Source organism: Antechinus flavipes, chromosome 1 (assembly GCF_016432865.1).
Source record: "Antechinus flavipes isolate AdamAnt ecotype Samford, QLD, Australia chromosome 1, AdamAnt_v2, whole genome shotgun sequence".
In the NCBI taxonomy this organism is placed as follows: Eukaryota; Metazoa; Chordata; class Mammalia; order Dasyuromorphia; family Dasyuridae; genus Antechinus; species Antechinus flavipes.
The window spans coordinates 661,211,855-661,233,382 of record NC_067398.1 but is presented as its reverse complement, the minus strand read 5'-3'; the positions used below and the strand labels follow the sequence as shown (position 1 = coordinate 661,233,382).

Genomic DNA, 21,528 nt, shown 5'->3' with positions numbered 1-21,528 from the left:
GGTTTTCTAATTTGTTAGTGCTTCTCAAATCCTATATCTGTATAAATAACTGGGCTTTTGTGATTTGTGAGTTGTCATTTTTGCTTTGCGAAATCCTGCATTTTTGCCAAGTTTTTCTTCTCAAAGACATATACAAAGCTTTATGTTCCTCCTAATAGTGACAGCTCCTTTTTACTCCCACAGAGCATGTCATTTTACTGTTGTGCCTACTAGTTAATAAAAATAAATTTGGCAAATAACTTATATGAAAATATTTTTTACTGATTATTATAGCGAAACTTCATTTTAAAGAGCCCTAATTCATTTATCCTACAGGTTCTATTGCCTGATTATGTGGTGGTAGATTGTCCTACATTCTCATTTGCATGGAGGATTGTAGCTAAGGCAGATGTTATCCATGATTCTTTCTACCATTGTTATGTTGGGATTCTGTAACATTTGCTATGGGTGAAAAGTGTCCATGTGTTTTCTATGCCTATCTGAACTGATTTTGATTTTTGTGTATCAGGCTTCAGTTAGTTTGGATTTTAAAATTTAGCACACGTGAAAAAATTAAACATAAGACTGCTGGTCTGTACACTGTCTGTAATCTACAATCTCCTGAATAGAAGATATTTTAAAGCTAGGAGAGATCTTAGAAATAATCTGGTCCGATCCTTTGTTTTGCTGCTAATAAAACTGAGGCCTAAAAAAGTTATGACTTGCCTTATGGGCACACAAGTAACAGCAGAGCCAATTGAACTTTCTGACTCTAGTCCTTTTTTTTTTTTTTTTTTTTTTTAAACCTCCAGCACACTTTTTTTGTTTCCTTAGATAACTAAAAGGCTTTTTTCCTCACCAATCTGCTGCTAAATCTAGATTTTTAATATTTGCCAAGTACTTGTATGTCTGTATCAGAGACAAAAAGCCTGGATATTTGGCTCATCTGTCTGTAACTTTACATATACACTTGGGAGGTGTTTGTTTTGCAGATGGTAGTGGAACCTATGTCAGAGTAGAGAGAGGTATAATTAGATACAGTTAGAAATAAAATATTTATTTCTAAAAGTATAATATTGCCAAATATCCAACTAAACATTAATGTATCGAGCCTCTAAAGTACAATATTTTAACGGTTTTAAAACCTTTTATTTGGAATGGGCTAGTTCAATGAGAATTAGGCACAGTGTTGTGCCCCAAAATAATTTTCAATCTCTTTGAATCAGAATGCCTGATAGCCACTAGATCATGTCTTATGCCAGTTATATAAAAGAGACCTCATGTGCTAAAAAGGTTCCTAATTTTAGTTATATGATAAGACAGAAAAACATTTCAGTACTCTTAGGATACCCAGGTAGTAACTGTTACAGGCTGGATGCTTGATGCAGAAGCTAGATATGGCATGACTTTTTAGATTATCCACACATATCATAACCAAGGAAAATAGTCTTGAGTTCCATTGTTTGGAATTTCTGTCAGGGAAGGGAGGCTTTGGATAGAAGCTGTGCTGTGTAGGAGATAGTTTAGGTACTTTTTTCAGAAGTAGAGTATTCTTTGGGGTTAATTGGGGTTATGTGACTTGCCCAGGCTCATACAGCTAGGAAGTGTTAAGTGTCTGAAACCAGATTTGAACTCAGGTTCTCCTGACTTCAGGGCTGGTGCTCTCTCCACTGCGCCATCTAGCAGCCCCTATTCAGAGTATTAGCTTGGTTTTAGCTTAGTGATTTCTTCATCTTTAGGGGTTCTTAATTTGGGATCCATGAATTTGTTTTTGATAACTATTCATTATAATTATTTTCCCTTGTAATCATAAGTCTTTTATGTATTTAAAAACATAAGAAGGACATCTTCTAGGCTTCACCAATTTATAGAATGCCAAATTGGGGGGAGTCTATGACACAGTATTAAGAGCTCCCCTGAGATATTTCTAGCTGTTGTTAACATAATTAAAAACAATGTGGTTTAGGAAAAAACATTAGATTTAGAGATAGAAGACCAGTGCTTAAATTCCAACCATGTAACAATAAAATATTGGGCAAATCTGTCTTTAACTTCTCTGGACCTTAGTTTTCTTATTTGTAAAATGGATGAAACGTTCTCTTCTAAGACAATATCTGTCTCTTTAATTTGATTCTGTTAGCTTATGGACCACTCAACTTTAGTTCCCAATTAAATGTGTTTCTGATAACCAAAGTTAAGTAGTTAGGAGAAAAAATTGTTTCTCCAGCTTTTTAGATGGGAAAACTAAATTGCAAAATTATTTATTCACAGTGGCATGACTTGTAAGCGGTATAGCAAATCTTAGTTTTCTGAGTCCTAATCTAGTACACTTTCCATTAATATAGAAATAAAGTAAACATGTTACCTATTTATTATAGAAATTACTGTACTCTCAAAAACTTGATAGTTTTCTCTCTTAACTTTTTTCCTTAAGTTAACATTTTTTACAATCCAAAAAAAGGTTTTTCACATTGTGGTATTAGTCATCAGTTTCTTTTTATATATTTTAAAACTTATTTCTGATGTTTTAAAGCATAAAAAAAAATCCCACTAGGGACTTATCTTCACTGTTCTCTCAAGAAGGTACAGTAAATACTGCTTTCCACACTGTGGAAAGGTACCCAGCAGCAGAGACAAGGTTTCATAAACTTTACTAATGCATTAGCAACTCTTAACTCTCTGCCCTTTAATACTTTTGACACAATAATTCAGATCGTTATGTTCATTTTATAGATGAAGAAGTTGAGGCACATAAAAGACTTTATTTGTTTTTGAAGATACTTTTAGTTCTTTAACCCCAAACCTAAGGACATGGAGTACTTCCTGGTACTTCCTTAATAGGATGCCCTGAGACAAGAAAAAGGGTTGATGACCTAATTTTCTAAAGAACCTACCATTATTAATGTGTGCTACTTGAAAATTGGAGTGAGAAGCAGAACCATAATATTATTTTAAATCTGTTTTCAAAATAGAAAATTGGTGGTGGTAGTATGGAAATCTCTGAGGCTCCGTGTTGTTAGAATATCAGTAGAAGAGGAATCTTTTTCTCCAGACACTTAGTAACTTTAACTTACTTCTATTAAAACATGTTATTCCTTTGGCTTTTCACTTCAGATCTTTTTATCTGATGTCTGAAGCTCATCTGTCAAATTGTCATTTGGCTGCAGGATAAGGAACGTTTGGACAAACAGCTAAAGTTACAGGCAGAAAAGGAAGAAAAGGAGAAGCTGAAAGAGGAGGCTAAACGTGCCAAGGAGGAAGCCAAGAAAAAGAAAGAGGAAGAGAAAGAACTGAAGGAGAAAGAAAGGCGAGAGAAGAAGGAAAAAGATGAAAAAGAGAAAGCAGAAAAGCTGAGACTCAAAGAAGAAAAACGGAAGGAAAGACAGGAAGCACTGGAGTATGTGGTAGTCTTCCCTCTGATACTAGACTGACAGGAGCTAATTTCCATATTCTTTGTATTTAAATTCTGTGATGTCTACTATTTGAGTATATCCATTATTTTAGGATTAGAAAGGCAGAACTAGATTAGTTTTGCTTATAGGTTTTCCTCTTCTTTGAGTTATAAATTGAGTTTCCTTTTTTGAAAGGGCTGAAAAGAAAGTGGCTTTGGACTCTTCTCCCCTCCATCAAGCTAAGGCTGATATCTTTGGCTTTCTGGGAAATGTCTTTGACTACTTTGCTTATAAAGTACTCTGTACCAGGATTACAGTGGCAAATTGTGTGTCTTAAAAAAAAAAATCATCTTTTTCTCATAGGGCTAAACTTGAAGAAAAAAGAAAGAAGGAAGAGGAGAAACGGTTAAAAGAGGAGGAAAAGGTAAGTAAGTGTTATTATTACTACTTACACAGTCCTAACTTTTTTATTGATTTCTGATCTTATAACTCAGCTGCTTATTGGATATCTTGAATAGGACATAGGCATCGTAAGCCCAACATGTGTAAAACAACTCATCTTTTCCCTGAAATATTCCCCTTTAATTAATTTCCCTGAAATAATCCTCTTTAACTTCTCTATTACAGTCTTCCCTTTCATAATCTAGCTATCACCTTTGGTTCCACTCTTCCTCTTATACTTCACACCTAAACTGTTGCTAAGGGGTCTCCCTGCCACAAGTTTTTCCCTCTGCAGTCCATCCTCCCAAGCTACTAGCAGGATCTTTTTAAAAGATCTTACTGTGTCGCACTTCTTGCTTGCGCACCATGCACCCTTCTTTCTTCCTCCCCCCCAAACTTTATTGGATCTCTGTCACCTCCACCACCAAACATAAAATTCCCTGGCATTTAAAGCTCTTCATAACCTTTGTCTACCACCTCCTCTTGACTCTGTAAGAACGTCTTCCTTACTCCCAGTGGCAATGGCCTCCTTGCTTTTTCTCCCACACAGCACTCTGTCTCTTAACTCCAGGCATTTTCTCTGGTTCTTCCCATATCTGACATTATGTTCTCTCCTCATCTCAAACTCTTGGATTCCCAAGTTTCCTTCAAATTCCAGCTGAAATCCCACTTCTCCAAGAAGTCTTTCCCAGTCTCCTGTTAGACCAGACTCTTTGAAAGCAGGGATTGTTTTTGCTTTTTGTTGTAACCTCAGTGCTTAACTCAGTGCTTGGCACATAGTAGGTTCTTAACAAATATTTGCTGAATAACATATTTTTTAGTCAATAGATGTAAACAGCATAACTATCTTGTTTCTTGTTAGGTCTGTGGTCCCTGTATTCAAAGATTGAGAACTACTTCTGTAAGCAACAGAGAATCACTGAAGTTTTTTGAGCAGGGGAATATAATATGGTCAGGCCTTTTCATTAGGAAAATTATTTTAGCCCCTGTGTGAATGATAGAATGAATACGGAGAGACATACCAACTTATCTTATTTCATCTGTTGTTAACTACAGCGCATTAAAGCAGAGAAGGCAGAAATCACCAGGTTCTTTCAGAAACCAAAGACCCCACAAGCCCCCAAGGTGAGAAACTTGTTCCTTCGGTTTCAGCTTTATTTTGTTTCATTAGCTTTTATTGTTTTTGTTTTTGATGTGAATGATATTTTTTGAACAACCAGGCTTTATTTCATCATTATGTGATCTCTGGCTATAGATATTTTATTTTTCCAAACTTAGAAGATCTTATACATTTGTCTGCTCAAACAGGCAAAAAATGACATGCTTGTCACTTAACAAATATTTAGAATCTTAATTGATTACTAAATTCACAGAATTATAATAGATGCCTTTAAAGACAGAAAAATAATTTCTACATTTAGGGGCAAATCACTGGGGAGACAAAACTAACGTGACAGAAAAATAAACAATATGAAACAATATCTTTAAACTTTCAGATGTTTAAATGTTATTGAAATTCCCAGCAGAAGAGCCTCATCCATGCCTTTATTTAAATTACTACTAAAAATTGCAATCAGATTGATGCTGAAAGAATAGTTCTGAAGAAATGTACACATTAATAATTTATGTGAAGAGTTCGTTCAGGAGCCACTTTGTTAGGCTTTAGCATTCCAAATATCTTGAGCTAAAATCTTTTTTTAACAAGGTGTTTAAAAAAAAAAGATATTTGATATGGTATGATGTCTTGTATCAGTTATTTCAATTTTAGATTCATTCTTAATTTCAGACTCTTGCTGGTTCTTGTGGGAAGTTTGCTCCCTTTGAAATTAAAGAGAACATGGTCCTTGCCCCTCTCTTTCGAGTGGTTTTTGACCAAGAGCTCTCTGATCAGTTTGACCAACTTCTTAAGGACCAAAATTCTGAATTAAACTTTCTGAAAGATCTCAAGTACCGTAAACCTCACAGATCTGGACCCACTTTGCCTTATGTCCGAAGTCCTAACACTATTAACAGGTTAGTATCTAGAAAGTTAGTTATTTATTTTCTTTTATTATTTATGAATTCAGTGTAATATGAATTCAGTGTAGTATGGTACTGAGCTGGAAGTCAACAACTTAAGGTTCTGATCATAGCTCTGCTGCTGATAGGTAAGTACTGTATTGGACTGGGCTTTCTCTTCTTGGTTTCAGTATCTGTCTTTGTAAATGTGTGAGTCAGCCCAGAGACAGTGTAATGTAATAGAATTTGCAGTGGGCTTAGTTTTACTGCTTAGACCCTCATTAAGAGGGTGTTGATGTAGATCGTCTAGAGAAGCAGGGCATCATAGTGTGTAGGTACTGTATTTCAAATCAGGAAACCCTAGGCTTCAAATCCCACCTTAGACACAATTCCTCAACTATAAAATGAGGACAATAATAGCACCTCCTTCGCAGTGTTGTAACAAGAAATTTAATCTTTCTGAACCTTAGTTTCCTCATTTGGAACCTCAGGATTTGAACTTAATTCAGCTCTTCTAGTTCTGATTTTTTGTGATTTTATAAAAATACTCTGTATGGTTCTCAACAATGTGATGATTCAAAGCAATTCTCATAGACTTGGAATGAAAAATGCCATCTGTGTCCAGAGAGAGAACTATGGAGACAGAATGTAGATTGAAGAATAGTATTTTCACTTTTTTTGTTTTTCTTTTGATTTGATTTTTCTTGCACAGCATGACAAATATGGAAATATGTTTAAAAGAATTGTACATATTTAGCCTATATCAGATTGTATGCTATTTTGGGGAGGGGGGAAAATAAGGGAGGAAAGGAAAAAATTTGAAACATTTAGATTTGGGTTTGGAAGATCTAAAGTCTTAGAAAAGTAAATGATGAAAACTATCTTTATATGGATTTTGAAAAATAAAATGCTATTGAAATTTTTTTTAAAAGTTTCCCAGTCTGTCCTAGCAAACAGCTTATTTCACAAATCTCTAGAGAAAAGACATCTGTTTTTTATCAGTTTGCTTGCATGTAACTCAACTTATTGAAAAATCCTGGTCATTCCTTTGCAGAAACTCCTTCTTTCTCCTTTTTGTTTTCCCTGTACTACATACATGTATCTCTGTGTCATTTAGGGGGTTGTGTTATATAGAAGGTTTGTCTGTAATTGTAGGTGTTTGACTTCATAATTGGGGCAAATCTTTTTAGAATTATTATAGTTTATTCATTTGAAAGCAGGTTCTTGCCTCTTAAGTGATGGTCAAAGCCTTTCTATAGCACCAGTTTTATATATGATGAATTTCTCAATTCAGTCTTTCACTCAGCAGTGATGTAGTAATAGTGGAAAGTGGCAAAGTCAGTGATGTTCCTGAAAGGAAGAAATTTGGTAGGATGAAGCTCTTGCAGTTCTCTGAGAACCATCGGCCTGCATACTGGGGTACCTGGAACAAGAAAACCTCAGCCATCCATCCACGTAACCCCTGGTCCAAAGATAGCGTAAGCAAGATGTTATATTTTCTTTTTTTTTTATTCTTATCTGTCTCTACAACAAAACAAATGTTTATCAGCTAGTATTCACAGAGTGCTGTTCTTATGCTGAGTAATTTATAAAATTTAGATAAGCTGTGATTCCTTATAGCTTTAAATCTATTACCTATGATCCCTATTTTTAGATTGTTTAAAGTCTAATAATGAGCATAAGATACCAACATGAATAAATATAATACATAATATTGCATAGAAAGTTTATTAATTACTAAACAAAGTGCTCATTATCTAAGATAACTATTAGGGAGAATCTTAATTATTTCATTAACATTGATTCATTTTTCTTTTAGAAGCTGTTGGACTATGAAATAGATAGTGATGAGGAATGGGAAGAAGAAGAGCCAGGAGAGTCCCTATCTCATAGTGAAGGGGTAAGAACAGCTCTGAAAAGTTAGAAAAGTTGGCTTTCAAGAAACAGGTTCAAAATCAATCTAAACTGTTGTGATGAGATAGATTTCTGCCAGTCTGTCCTGTGTGCATAAAACAGTAAATAGTGTTTCTTCCTGTAGTTTTGGCAAAGGTCTGATAAATAGAAAAAAAAAATGAACTTAATTATTTTTTTCCTCTGTAGGATGATGAAGATGAGGGGGGTGAGGATGAAGATGATGATGATGGCTTTTTTGTACCTCATGGGTACCTATCTGAAGATGAAGGAGTAACTGAAGTAAGTTTGTAATAATAATTAGTAATAATTATGGGATTTGAAATTTTAAAAATTGTTTTTTCTTTAGTTAAAAAATATTTTCTCTTCTATTTCCCCCATTGAAAGAGAAATAAAAATAAACTCTCTAGCAAATATTAATATTTAAGATTGGGCTCTCTGCACTTCTGGGGAATTATGTGGGCTGTCCTTTGTGACCTACTGCTTTTCACAATTCAGGTTGGGGAGCTGTAAGCTTTCAGTGCTCCCAGAGTAATGTGATCTAGAGTAGTCCTTCAAGTCTGAGCTCTGCAAGTTCTTGACCCAGATTTGGATCTGTCAGCTTGTCTTTGATTAGAAGTTTCAATAGACTACTGCTGGACCCAACCATTATTAACTTGGAAGGAGGCTTTGCAGGTTCAGAGTGGCTGATGCCAAACTTGTTCTTTACTCTGTCCACAGGTAGGATCCCCTACCATGATTATTTCTCACTTATATCCCATTCCTACCCAGGGGTAGGTATAGGCCCACTTCTCAGTCTGTTCTGGATCTGTGAATTGGAATTGGTTAATGAGAATTGTCAGGTGTCACTCATTACTGCACCTTGTGCTAGTTTAGTGATCCTTTGGCATTTCTTCCTGCTTGGGAGGTTCTTACATAGTCCCCATTCTCTGCTTTCTTTCAGTTCTCGGGCACAGAAGTACTAGAGTATGTATGTCACATTTCAAGTCAACCCCAGTCCTCTGTATTCATAGATCTCTATCTCTTTCCCTAAGCCAGTCTGGGCTGGAAAAACTTTTCACCATGATTTTGGTTGGGAGGGGAAGAATTTCTTATTCATAATTCAGTCTGGTATATTTTAAAAATCTTTGTGGTATAACGAGAGAACTAGGATGTATTTCTTCCTGCTACTCTACCATCTTGACTCTCCTCTCTTTAATTTTGAAAGAAGTAAATTTCCCAGAAGAACCAACAAGGGCCTGAAATTAAGAATAAATATAAAATAGGTAGTTGCTGCCACAAATAATATAACAAGCAATCCTTTTAATTAAAAGAGCTGTAGTTAAGGCTGGAATATTTTGATTATATCTCTTTCTTTTGGTTTTCAGGAAGGTGCAGATCCAGAGAATAACAAGGTTCGTCAAAAGCTAAAAGCCAAGGAATGGGATGAGTTGTTAGCCAAGGGGAAGAGGTTCCGTGTACTCCAACCAGTGAAGATTGGTTGCATCTGGGAAAGCGACAAGAACAATAATGCCAATTCAGAGCTAAAGGTGTTGCAGCAATTTACAGCTTGTATTCTGGACACAGTTGTTCCAGAGGAGGAACATACACCGAAGGTCAACAAAAGAGAAAAGAGGGACCGACAGAGTAAGCTCTGAGTTTAGGATGGGAACGGCTTGAAAAACCAAAGGGCAAGATCTCCTTTCTGAGAATCCTATGATAGGGATGTTAGGATTGTTAAATGCAATTCAGACCAAAACATTTATTCAGTGCCTACTTTTTGTTAGCCATTTTACCACGGCTGGCATGCAAATCTCTCCCTTCAGGGAACTTATATTCTATTGGGAAAATACAGCATTGACACAATTGTTACGTCAAAAAAACAAAAGTAATTTGAGGGGAGAATGAATATTAACTAAAATCATGAAATTATAGCAGGCTTCACAGAGAGGATAGCACTTGAGCCTTAAGGAAGAGGAAAACTTGAGGTGGAGTTGAGAGAATATGTCAAGCATAGAAGATACTTTGTGCAAATGTATGGAGCTATATCGTATTGATGAGGAAACTGAGGCCCAGAGACAAAAAGTGACTTTTCCAAAATCATATTGGTAGTGAGAGTAGACTTCAACCTAAGTGCTCTGACACCAAATTTAGTTTTCTTTTTACATTGATATGGAATTCATTGGAAGGGGCTGCAGAAGCAACCAAGGGCTGGTGAAAGGGGACAATCACTAAGCAAACAATCACATATTGAACCAAACATTGTCAAGTGATGGACATTGGGAATGAAAATGAAATTGTCAGGGCTCTCAAGGAGCTTAAAATTCTATGGGAGAGACAACATGTCAATTCAACAAGCATTTATTTAGGGCTTGCTTTGGCCAAGCACAGTGCTGAAACCTGAGGATAGAAAGAAAAGCACAATCTCTGCCTTTAAGGAACTCACTGTCTTAATAAGAAGATAATACATTGTAAATGAGAGATAATTCCAAAGGGAAGACTCTGGCAGTGGAGGGGACCAAGAAGGATCTTTTTGCAAAAAGTCAAACTTGTGTATAATCATATATGCTACTAAGTGTCAGAAAAAGGATTTAAACCCCAGACACCTAGGACCCAATGTCTCGCCCCTTTCTTCTACACCAAATCACACTCATTTTCATATGTAGGGTCTCTGATTTATCTTGGACATTTGTATAAAAGATAAGTTTGAATTTTATAAATTTATGATTTTTTAGCAATAGTTTCTTTGCTTTTTTCTACAAAGTTCTTTGATCTACACAATAACAGTAATTATAATTTACATTTATAAAATCTTGAACTATTTACAAAGTATTTGCCTCATAGTAACACTGTAAAGGTAAATAAGGCAAATGATATCCTCACTTTTTGAAGAAAGTGAGACCCAGAGAGATTAAGTTGTTCTTGAATGCACAACTACTCCATGACTCAGATCCAAGTCTTCAGATTCTAAGCATGGTATTCTTTCTACTATGCACAAGATCTCAAGCTAAAATGTAATTATCCATTACAGTCTTACAAATAGGGCCCCAGTTAATGCACATTATATGTTTTACTGACATTCATTATAAATTACGGGTTTTTTTTCTCCTTACAGTTTTGGAACAGTTACTCCCATTATTGCATGGGAATGTGAATGGAAGTAAAGTGATCATTCAAGAATTCCAGGAGTACTGCCGTCAAGGATTGTTTAGTAAGGGCACTGGCAGTCCTGATAGTGACACAGCTAGCCCTACAAGCCCAAGTACTTCACGACCACAGACTCCAACTACTAATGAGGATGCTGCTATACCTTCCAAAGCTAGACTAAAGCGGATTATTTCTGAGAACTCAGTGTATGAAAAGAGACCAGATTTCAGGATGTGTTGGTATGTTCATTTGGAAGTGCTCAAGAGCTTTGACCAAGAGCACTTACCTGTGCCTTGCCAATGGAACTACATCACTCAGGTTCCATCTACTACTAAAGAGGACAATGGCAGTGGGCTAATTCTGGGGCCCACACAGACTACCCCAGTCTCACAAAAGAGAAAAAACACAGGCAGTATGTCCATCACTCATTTCATGAAGAAGCCTAGGCTTGACGAACAGGTAAGTGTCCTTGGAAATATCCTAATCATCTTTTCCCCAAAAGAAGGAGAGAGCAACAACTAGAAATATATACGTCGTATTTGGGTTCTGAATAAATTTTGGGTATTGACATTGGAGGCAGGATTTGAAAAGGCAAGTAAGGCTAGCCTCTTGATGTCTTATGAAGGGAAAATATAAAGGGAAAAAGATCCATAGCTTGAATTTTCAGAAATTAGTCCATATAAGGACATTATTGTCACATTATTAATTGGAAGGTTAAAGATTCTAGATAAGTGTGAAAGCTCTATTTTTTGTGTGTGTTTTTAGACTCATTTTCTGACTGTCCATTCTTAGAGTGTTCTTATTTCACTGAAAACTAATTGAACTGAATATTAATAAATTAATAAACATGAATTAAGTTTTTCAGAATTGAAGCACTTCAATACTGAATTGACCTTAGAGGTCATCTAATTCAATCCATATCTGAATGAGTATCTATTCTTCACCATTCCCTACAAATGGTAATACCCTAGTGATGGAGAACTCATTATTCTCTTACATAACAGTTCATTGTACTTATGAGAAGATCTAGTTTTTTCATATAGTTAACTTGAATTCTTCCTTACTTGTAATTGTCCAAGAAAAAAATCTTCATCTTCCCTACCCAAATCTTCTCAAAGCTAAACCAAACATTTTTCTCAACATAAAACTTAGATCTAAATGATTTTAGGCTGTTTTTAGAAATTAATTCTATCCTCAAAGCTGGAGAGTTAACATCATTAAGAAGACTAAACATGTCTTGCAACTCCAAAGGCAGTTCTAGAAGAAGAGTTCTAAAATGTTTTGGGCAATGGCAATATTGTTAGACTAGGTAGCATAAGAGGTATGAATTCAGTTTGTACTTAAAATTTATCTTTATTAAATCAATCTAAAAATGATTGTATGTATGTGTGTGTCGTACGTGTGTACAACATACATATAAAAATAGAAACATAAAAACAGTTTACATATAAATAATTTTATATGTACACATGTTTTTCTGTGGAAGGGAGCAGAGAAAAGATTCATAAATATATTAAGATGATTTTGGTTTTTATTCTTTGTCATTTTTCTCTGATTTTGTCAATTTTAATATTCCTTTGTAGAAACTGATCAAAGTATGGTATCAGGAAAGGACAGTCCTGTAATTAAAAAACACAAAAACAAAGAAACAAAAAACATGTAGTAAAAATGGGAAGGAGAAAAACATAATCAGTTTGTTTAAAAACTGAATTATCAACAACATAGCTTCGTAATAAACCTATGGTCCTGTGACCCCCTCTATCCAGCTAAGCACCGAATTCTTAGTAGTTATAAAGGCTAGAGCTGATGAAAAAGCCATAATCACTGTCAAAACTTGGTTAAGATTAAAAAAATAAAAAAAGGTAGAGCAGAATTATTGTGCTTTGGACAATTAAAATTAGTATCTTGTGACCACTATTCATAATACTATTTCCTTGAAGAAGGCAGTTATAATTGTAATTCAGTGACATGGTAGAATGGAAAGAATCTTGAGTGTCTCAAGATAATAGTGGGTAAATGAGGTCAAAGGAGTGTAGAGAGAGCTGGGTCTTTAAAGGTCATCTAATCCATCCTTCTTATTTTATAGATGAAGAAACAGACATATTAAAAGAAATCTGTCCATAGTTATACAGCTAACATGTAGATAAAACTAAGATTCAAACCCTAGTTTTTTGGTGAGAAACCTAGTGCTTATTCTGCCACACTTTACTAAAATTGTAATTTTTATAAATAACGTAATATTTTCCTGTTATGTTTAGCAATTCCTTTTTTCTAGCTACTGTCTCTATTGGCAAGGAAATGTGCCCACTTAGCATTTAAATAAAATGATCACCATATCAGTTTTGCTATTTGTTAAAAGATAAATCTCATTGGATGCTTTAGGTTGAAACTGTGGAAATGGATGGATTCCAGGCAGACACTGAAGAAGAGGAGGAAGATGACACTGATTGCATGATTATAGATATACCAGTCAGCAGAGGTGAGAAGAATTAGAACTTTAAGCTATTGTTTGTCTTTTTTAGTTGTTGTTGTAAATACCATTTTATTTTTTCCAATTATATGTAAAGATAGGTTTCTTTTCTTTTCTTTTCTTTTTTTTTGGGGGGGCTGATGCAGTTGGGGTTAAGTGACTTGACCAGGGTCACACAGCTAGGAAGTGTTAAGTGTCTGAGGTCTTCCTGACTTCAGGGCTGGTGCTCTACCCACCTAGCTACTCTAGTTTTCCTCTTTTAAATAAAATTTTGATTTCCAAATTTTTTCTCCCTTCCATTTCCCCTTCTTAAGATAGCAAGCATTTTGATATAGGTTATGCATGTGTAATCATTAAAACATTTTTCCACATTAGTCAAAGGCCACACACAAAAAACAAAACAAAACCAAAAAAAAGTGAAAATTGTATACTTTGATCTGCATTCAGTTCTTTCTCTGGATATGAATAGTATTTCTGTCATGTGTCTTTTGGAATTAACTTGGATCATATTGCTGAGACGAGTTAAGTCAGTCATAGTTGATCATTGTGTGTTGCTATTATTGTTTATAATGTTCTGATTCTGCTCATTTCACTCCGCACCAGTTCACATAAGTCTTTCCAGGTTTTTCTGAAATTATCCTTATCATTTCTTATAGCATAATAAAATTCAATTACTTTCATATATCACAAATTGTTCAGCCATTTCTCAATTGATGTGTTTACCAACACAGAAAAAGCTGCTATATTTTTGTACAAGTAGGTCCTTTTACCATTTTTTTTTTTAACTTTTTATTGACAGAACCCATGCCAGGGTAATTTTTTACAGCATTATCCCTTGCACTCACTTCTGTTCGATTTTTTCCCCTTCCTCCCTCCACCCCCTCCCCCAGATGGCAAGCAGTCCTTTACATGTTAAATAGGTTACAGTATATCCTAGATACAATATATGTGTGCAGAACCAAACAGTTCTCTTGTTGCACAGGGAGAATTGGATTCATAAGGTATAAATAACCCGAGAAGAAAAACAGAAATGCAAGTAGTTTATAGTCATTTCCCAGTGTTCTTTCTTTGAGTGTAGCTGCTTCTGTCCATCCTTGATCAATTGAAACTGAATTAGTTCTCTTTATCGAAGAGATCCATTTCCATCAGAATACATCCTCAAACAGTATTGTTGTTCTGATATATAATGATCTCCTGGTTCTGCTCATTTCACTTAACACCTTTTACCTTTTTTATAATCTATTTGGAATACAGACCTGGTAGTGCTATTATTAGATCAAAGGCCATGCATGGTTTGATTATCCTTGGGGCACATTTCCTAATTGCTTTCATATACCATAATTTATTCATCCATTTTCCAGTTGATAGGCATCCACTCAGTTTCCAGTTTCTTGCCACTATGAAAAGTGCTGCCACAAACTTTTTGCACATGTGGGTCCCTTTTCCTCTTTTGCTAATTGCTTTCCAGAATGGTTGTATCAGTTCACAACTCCACCAGCAATGCTAATATTTTCCCACATCTCCAACATTTATCATTTTCCTTTTTCCGTCTTATTAGCCAATCTAATAGGTGTGGAGTAATACTTCAGAGTTGCTTTAATTTGCATTTCTTTTAAGTGATTAAAAGGGCACACTCTCTGTAACATTCTTCTAGGGACGTCATCAGGGTTGACACAAATACATTAATCAGTTATTAATTGCTACTCTTTGGATGTAGTTATTCAACCACTTTCATATGACTAGATAACTTTAATTTCTTCAACTGAAAACTGCCTGTTCATATTTTTTGATCATTTATCAATTGGGGAATGACTTGTTTTATGTCAATTTGACTCAGTTCTGTATATGTCTTAGAAATGATGCCTTTATCAAAAACACTTGATGTAAAAATTTTTTCCTATCTTTCTGCTTTCCTACTGATCTAGGTTGTATTTGGACAAAACCTTTTTAATTTAATCTAATGAAAATTATCCATTTTGCATTTCATATTTTATTCTGTGTCTCTATTTCAACTTTGTTTTTTGTAAACAATATATTGTAGGATTCTGGTTTTTAATCTACTTTGCTATCCACTTTTGTTTTGTGGAAGAGTTCATTCCATTTACACTTACAGTTATGATTATTAACTTATTTTCCTCTTCTCAACCTGTTCCTTTTCACCAGTATGTTTTGCTTCTGACACTGCTTATCTTAGTCTGCTCTCCTTTTTATTGATGTATTGCCCCCTTTATTCTTTTACCTTTTCCTTCCAACTTCCTTAATGATTTCTTTATCCAAGTGTATATATTCTCTGTTTGAGCCAAATCCAATGAGTAAGTTTAAACAGTGCTTATCTTCTCCCTTTTTTCCCTTCTCCTTAATAAGGCTTTCATGCCCTTTCATGTGATAAGATCCCTTTCCCTTTCTTCTTTTCCCAGAACAATCCTTTTTTTTTTTTTTTCCATCATCACATCAAAGTCAATTTATTACCCCCCGTCCCCCAATACCCTCTAAGGATACTTCCCTTCTAACAGCCCTAAAAAAATCACAATTCTCAAGAGTTACAAGTATCATCTTTCTTTGTGGGGATGTAGATAATTTAACTTTATTGAATACCATGTGTTGTTTTTTTCTTTCCTGTTTACCTTTTTATGTTTTTCTTGAGTCTTTTATTTGTAGATCAGATTTTCTTTTTAGTTCTGGTCTTTTCATCAGAAAAGCTTGAAAGTTCCCTTTTTCATTGAATGTCCATTTTTTCCCCTGAAAGATTATGCTCAAATTGAGTTGAGGCCCATTATTTGGCGAGTGACTGAATAAATTATGGTATATGAATGTAATGGAATATTATTGTTCTATAAGAAATGATGAACAGGCAGATTTCAGAGAAGTCTGGAAAGACTTACATGAAATGATGCTGAGTGAAGTGAGCAGAACCAAAGAACATTGTACACAGTAACAGCAAGATTAATGATTGTAGATCACTGGCTCTTCTCAGCAAAATATTAATCCAAGAAAATTCCAATAGACTTGGGATAGAAAATGCCATCTGCATCCAGAGAGAGAACTATGGAGACTGAATACAGATAAAAGTAAATGATTTATACTTTTGTCTGGCTGTTGTGTTTTTTCTCATAGTTTTTCCGTTTTGTTCTGAAATTTCCTCCCCACAACATGATTAATATGAAAATAATAGTTTTATGAAAACCAATATATGAAACATGAAAATATGTTTAAAATGATTGTACATCATTTTGCAATCCTGGAAAGTGGGGAGAGATAGAGAAAAAAATTTTAGTACTCAAAATCTTATAAAATAGCTCTAGTTCACTTCTTCCAGTAATTGTAATATAAATTCATTGGTCATCAGACAAAAATCTTACACTGCAAAGATGTATTGTGAGACTAGTTCAAAGGAGAGAACTGCATTTGTAGTTAGGAAGACAGGTTTAAATCCTGCCTGTGAGATATCTTGACAGTGTGACAAGATGGAATCAGCATCCAGTCAACTTTAACCCTACATGTTGCAGAACAGTTGCTGATTTGCATTGATTGTATTTTCTTATGGGTAACTGACCAAAAAAGGACCAGGAGTTAAAATTTAATGTCTTAGGTGTCTAAAAACTGATTCTATGTCTCCTTTTCTATCACTCTGTCATTGTCACTACAGAGATGGAAAGGGGCAGAATAGAAAGGAAGACTCCTGGTTTTTTTTTGTTTATTTGTTTTATAGGTGAGCTTGACAAGGGAATTCATCACCTAATGCCTACCTCTAGATTGGACCTAGAGCAGCAGACCTGCTCCAGTTTGGTAGAAACAACTTGAGTTCATGATCTACATCAGAGCCTTTGAAAATTTTCATGTCAGATGAGAAGTTATCCTTCTAAGGAAGGAGTGATAAGAGGAGTAATTATTTAGTTGTAGAATATAACAGTAATCTTTTTAATAATGCTGATAGCATTAGATGTTTAAAAGAACAGTTAGAGGCTTTCTTTCCATATTCACTTATTTAGACTTGATTTTTTTTTTTCATGTTAAACTCTAACATAATCAGTAGTCTCTGAAAAATAATTGGCTCCATATAATGCCTGCATAAAGGAAGGGAAAGGGAAAGAAATATTTATATAGCACCTGCTAGGTGCCAAGCACTGTGCTAAGTACTTTACAAGTTTGATCTCATTTGAATTGCATGAGACCCATATGTGCAGCTCCCCTTGACACTGTGCAAAAGTCTTGCCTGGCTGTCCTGAGTTGTTTGTGGTATTGTGCTATAGAGATTAGAGCTTGATCAATACTAAGCCAATAGTGCTCTGATCTGGCGTGAGACGCATTTATCTAGTTTTACCATTTAATAGCCAGAAAGTTATATCTTTGTAGTGTGTCAAGATGCTTATTTTTTTTCCCTACAATTTGTGAAGAATGAACTCACAATACCATACAAAGTTATTAAATAAATCTGTGATATTGTTGTGAGGAGCTCAAACATTTCCATGTTGTGGTATGATTTTCAGTGTAGACATGACCTAAAACCCCCAGCAACTCAGCTGATCTTTAAAAAATTTTCTTCATGACCAGGAGGACAAAATAGAAACTAGTATGAAGCAGAAATAGGAGACAGAAGAATACAGTTACCATTCTTAAAAAAGGAATCAATATTACAAGAGGTATAGACAGCCCCTTACCTGGGTATCAGTAATTATCAGATTTTAATAGGGGGATAATTAAAGCTAGAGTATACTAATATTTTTCAAAGGATTTATTCACTATTATAAGAATAGTGGGTTGTCTTTTTGCTGTCCATCCAGATAACAGAAGGGAAGAGAACGTTGACAACTGCTTTGCCATCTCAAAGTGACAGAAACGCAGCTTAAAGATCTTATTTTTCTTTTCCAGAGGATAAATCCCCATGTGGACTTGATTCTAAGTTTGATGATGGTGCAATGGAAACAGAACCCAATGAAGACCCCGAGCCAGGCAGCCCATCTAACAGAACTTAAGACCATAAACTTACTAATCCCATAATGTATGTATGTAGAATTCTTTAGACTATTTTTAAATGTGTATCAGATACTTGAAAATCTTTCCATTTCTTTTGTAAAGAGAAGACAGCACTTTGTCCTGCTTCATAACCCCTTTGGAGGTTTGAAAGTTTATATAGAATGACTGATTAGTTCTTTGATAATTGTAAAAACAAAAACAAAAAAACACATGCAAACCAAACTGCATATTAATCTGTCTTTAATAAAGCATTATTGAAATTTGATATTTTGTATGAGAAATAACTTGTTTTCTTCTCCAGCCACAGAAGACAACCTGTGTTACTGGATTGTAAATGTTCTGAAAACCCTAGTAGCTTAAAGCCCTTTGTCAAGGATTTTTTATAATTGTGTATAATATGGGCTTTTGGATATAATGGTGGAAATGTATAAATGTTTATTCTATTCTATGGTCTATTTTTCCTTTTTTTTAAATTTAATTTTTTAAAATTAGAAGCTAAATAGGCATTAACAAAAATTACGCTACTCCTTATTTTGTCTTTGATTTAGCATGTCAATTTAATTCTTTCCAATCAATTAATTAAAAATTCTTGAATATTTATCGTCATCCCAGCTTTGTTCAAGATGTTCTGGGACCTCTGAAGACTAATTTGACAACTTTGGGGAAAATTTATGTGTTACACAGGTGTCAGGTATTCACTCATGAATCCCTCATTGTTCTTTGGAACAGGCTGGGAGTCTGGCCAGGAAGGGATCTCAGGTGAGTTAGTAGCTGGTTAGTAGGAAACTGGGATGCAACACCTGGTTCTTTTTTCTATCCAACACAGGTGAAGACATGATGCTAACATAATCAAGAAATGTGCAGTGTTGTTGTAAAGGCATGATTAAACTTTGTGAGAAGTGTGAGACAGAACTGGAAGCCACAGCTGTGGGGTAGACAATAAAAATAACCGTGGATTTAGCCAGGGTCCTAGGGGGTAGTCCCTGGCTAGGTGACCCCCTCTGTGACCCTCTGAACATTAGGGACTGGCCCTGTAATTGCACTTCTTTCTGTACCTTGTAGTCTTGGAACATTTGTCTCCATCACTGGGAGATTAAGCAGTGTGCCCAGGTTGATGCACCTAGTAATATGGCATAGACTTGAGCTCAGGCCTTCCTGGCTCCAGGATCTGCTAGAATCCAGCTTCTTAAACTGGATTGTGAATCCTATATGGAGGGTTTGAAGACAGTTATGGGTAGAGAGTGTTGTATTATGGTTGAAGAGCTAGGTAAGAAATTCTCAGTTCAATCCTACTTCTGACACATACTGGCTATGTGAATCTGGCCAAGTCACTCAAAATTTTAGTGTTCTAGATCCTCATTTCTTTTTTTAAAGAAACGTAATTTATTTATTTTAGGCTATGTATGTACATTCTTTTTTTTTTAAAAAAAACATATTCCCATATGAGTCATGTTCAGAGAGAAAAATCAGAAACATCTGACATCTTTTGAATATATCAGAGTAATATTTTTAAATGAACAAAATAAAATTCATAAGATTATAAAGAAAATCAGCTGTATAGATGTTTATATATCACTTAAGTCAGAACTCAGCCCTTGAGGTCATGTCTTTTCCAAGGTCCTTTCAAATTAACTTACGAGAACAACTACTTTAGGCTTTTAATTTTGCCAGTAAGTTTAACGTTCTGTTTGTGAAGGAAATAAGGAAACCTATATTTTCATCTTCCCAGAATCATGTTTTCATATCAAATATAATTTGCAGAAAGACTGCAATCACATGTGATCTAACAGCAAATATAAATACAGTAGTATTGAAAATAAATTATATTTCACGGTATCAGAGGGTTGTGGAATTATAGTTGATTTGTATGCCTATTTTATATACCTATATACCTAGGGTTATGTAAAATTTCTTGGGCAAAAAGGAGTTGTGAGTGGAAAAAGTTTAAGAATCCCTGCATTAGACCATACTGTTTCTTATTTGTTATATGTCAGTCATAGTCATACATAGTCGTAGGGAAAGTAATCTGCCCTGATTTTAAAAGATGGGTGGAGATTACCAAGAGGACCCTTCCTCTTCTTAACCCTCCAGTTTCCTGAATAGAACTCATCCTTATCAGTTGTGTGATCCAAGACAATCATTTCATCTCTCTGAAATTCAATTTTCTCATCTATAAAATGGGGCTAATAGTAATTTTATTCCATACCTTAAGAATGGTTGTAAGGAAAGTGTTTAGGAAACATGCAAGTCCTATGGAAATGGGAATTACTGTGATTCCTTTCTACTGAGATAGAAAAGCTGGTTACTAGACTTTTTGAGGGGAAAGAATGTTCCTACTTGCCCTAGTGATGCTTGCAAAAGAAAATACATATGGGGACTGTTCATTGAAGCATTATCTTTGGAAAACTTCCCTCATCTAACATTCAGATAAATTCTCAGTTTGGCTGTGGAACTTATATTTAGTAGTGAGAAGCTTGGAAAGAACATAACAGTTCACCCAAGAATTTAATCATCTCTGTTAGGATTCTCAGTGGGGCTACATATTTCAGTGGCATTGATACAACGAGTAGCACTAAAAATCCAACATGATTTAGCTGCAGTAGTCACATTAGGAGGGAGTGACTTGACTGGAGCTTACACTGAGACTTGAGTGGTAGATGGACCATGGGTTGAGAGTGAAAGGAGTGTGATCTTATGTAAATCACTTTATTCTCTCACTTTCATCATCTGTGAAATGAAGATAGCCATGGGGGGGAGAGGGGGGAATGAAAAAATAATATGCAAAACATTTTACCAACAATAAATCAGCTTGGTGTTTGTTAGCTATTCTTATTACGAGGTTTTTGCTGTATTTCTGGAATGTTTGTTAAACTTCAAGCATTCATAAATAACTCCATGAAGTAAATAGGGCAAACAATAAGAGTATCTGCTTTTTATAGATGAGACAAGAGGCATTGAGAAACATGTACTTCCATACTTTGATTGATTTATGATCCCAATAGTGTAGTTCCTCCAACATATCAAAAACTATCCCAGTTCTCTTACTTCCTGGGTGAGCTTGAGAAGTCACTGACCCTTCCTGTTCTTAGTTGACTCATCTGTAAATGAGGGGAGTTGGACTGGTTGGCTTCTAAGGACCCTTCCAGCTCTAAATCTAAATTTTGTATCTATTTGTGCTTTTTCATTCACTTCTTGTCACTATTTTCCTATAGATCTACATAGAGGTCCCTAATGTAC

General features: G+C 35.1%; 1 protein-coding gene across 2 annotated transcripts in view; it reads left to right on the top strand.

Moving 5' to 3' along the window:
- Positions 1–18,556, top strand: part of CHAF1A (chromatin assembly factor 1 subunit A) — a 49,140-nt gene extending 30,584 nt beyond the window's left edge. Inside the window, exons 5-15 of one of the 2 annotated variants that reach the window (XM_051971906.1) lie at positions 3,147–3,376; positions 3,735–3,795; positions 4,869–4,937; positions 5,599–5,825; positions 7,105–7,288; positions 7,630–7,710; positions 7,911–8,003; positions 9,089–9,347; positions 10,816–11,306; positions 13,230–13,326; positions 18,187–18,556. In XM_051971906.1, the coding sequence (XP_051827866.1) occupies positions 3,147–3,376; positions 3,735–3,795; positions 4,869–4,937; positions 5,599–5,825; positions 7,105–7,288; positions 7,630–7,710; positions 7,911–8,003; positions 9,089–9,347; positions 10,816–11,306; positions 13,230–13,326; positions 18,187–18,290 (1,896 nt within the window). In that variant the 3' untranslated portion in view covers positions 18,291–18,556. The remainder of the gene's footprint in view (positions 1–3,146; positions 3,377–3,734; positions 3,796–4,868; positions 4,938–5,598; positions 5,826–7,104; positions 7,289–7,629; positions 7,711–7,910; positions 8,004–9,088; positions 9,348–10,815; positions 11,307–13,229; positions 13,327–18,186) is intronic. The other variant, XM_051971907.1, reaches the window with a different exon arrangement.
- The last annotated feature ends 2,972 nt before the right edge of the window (positions 18,557–21,528 follow it).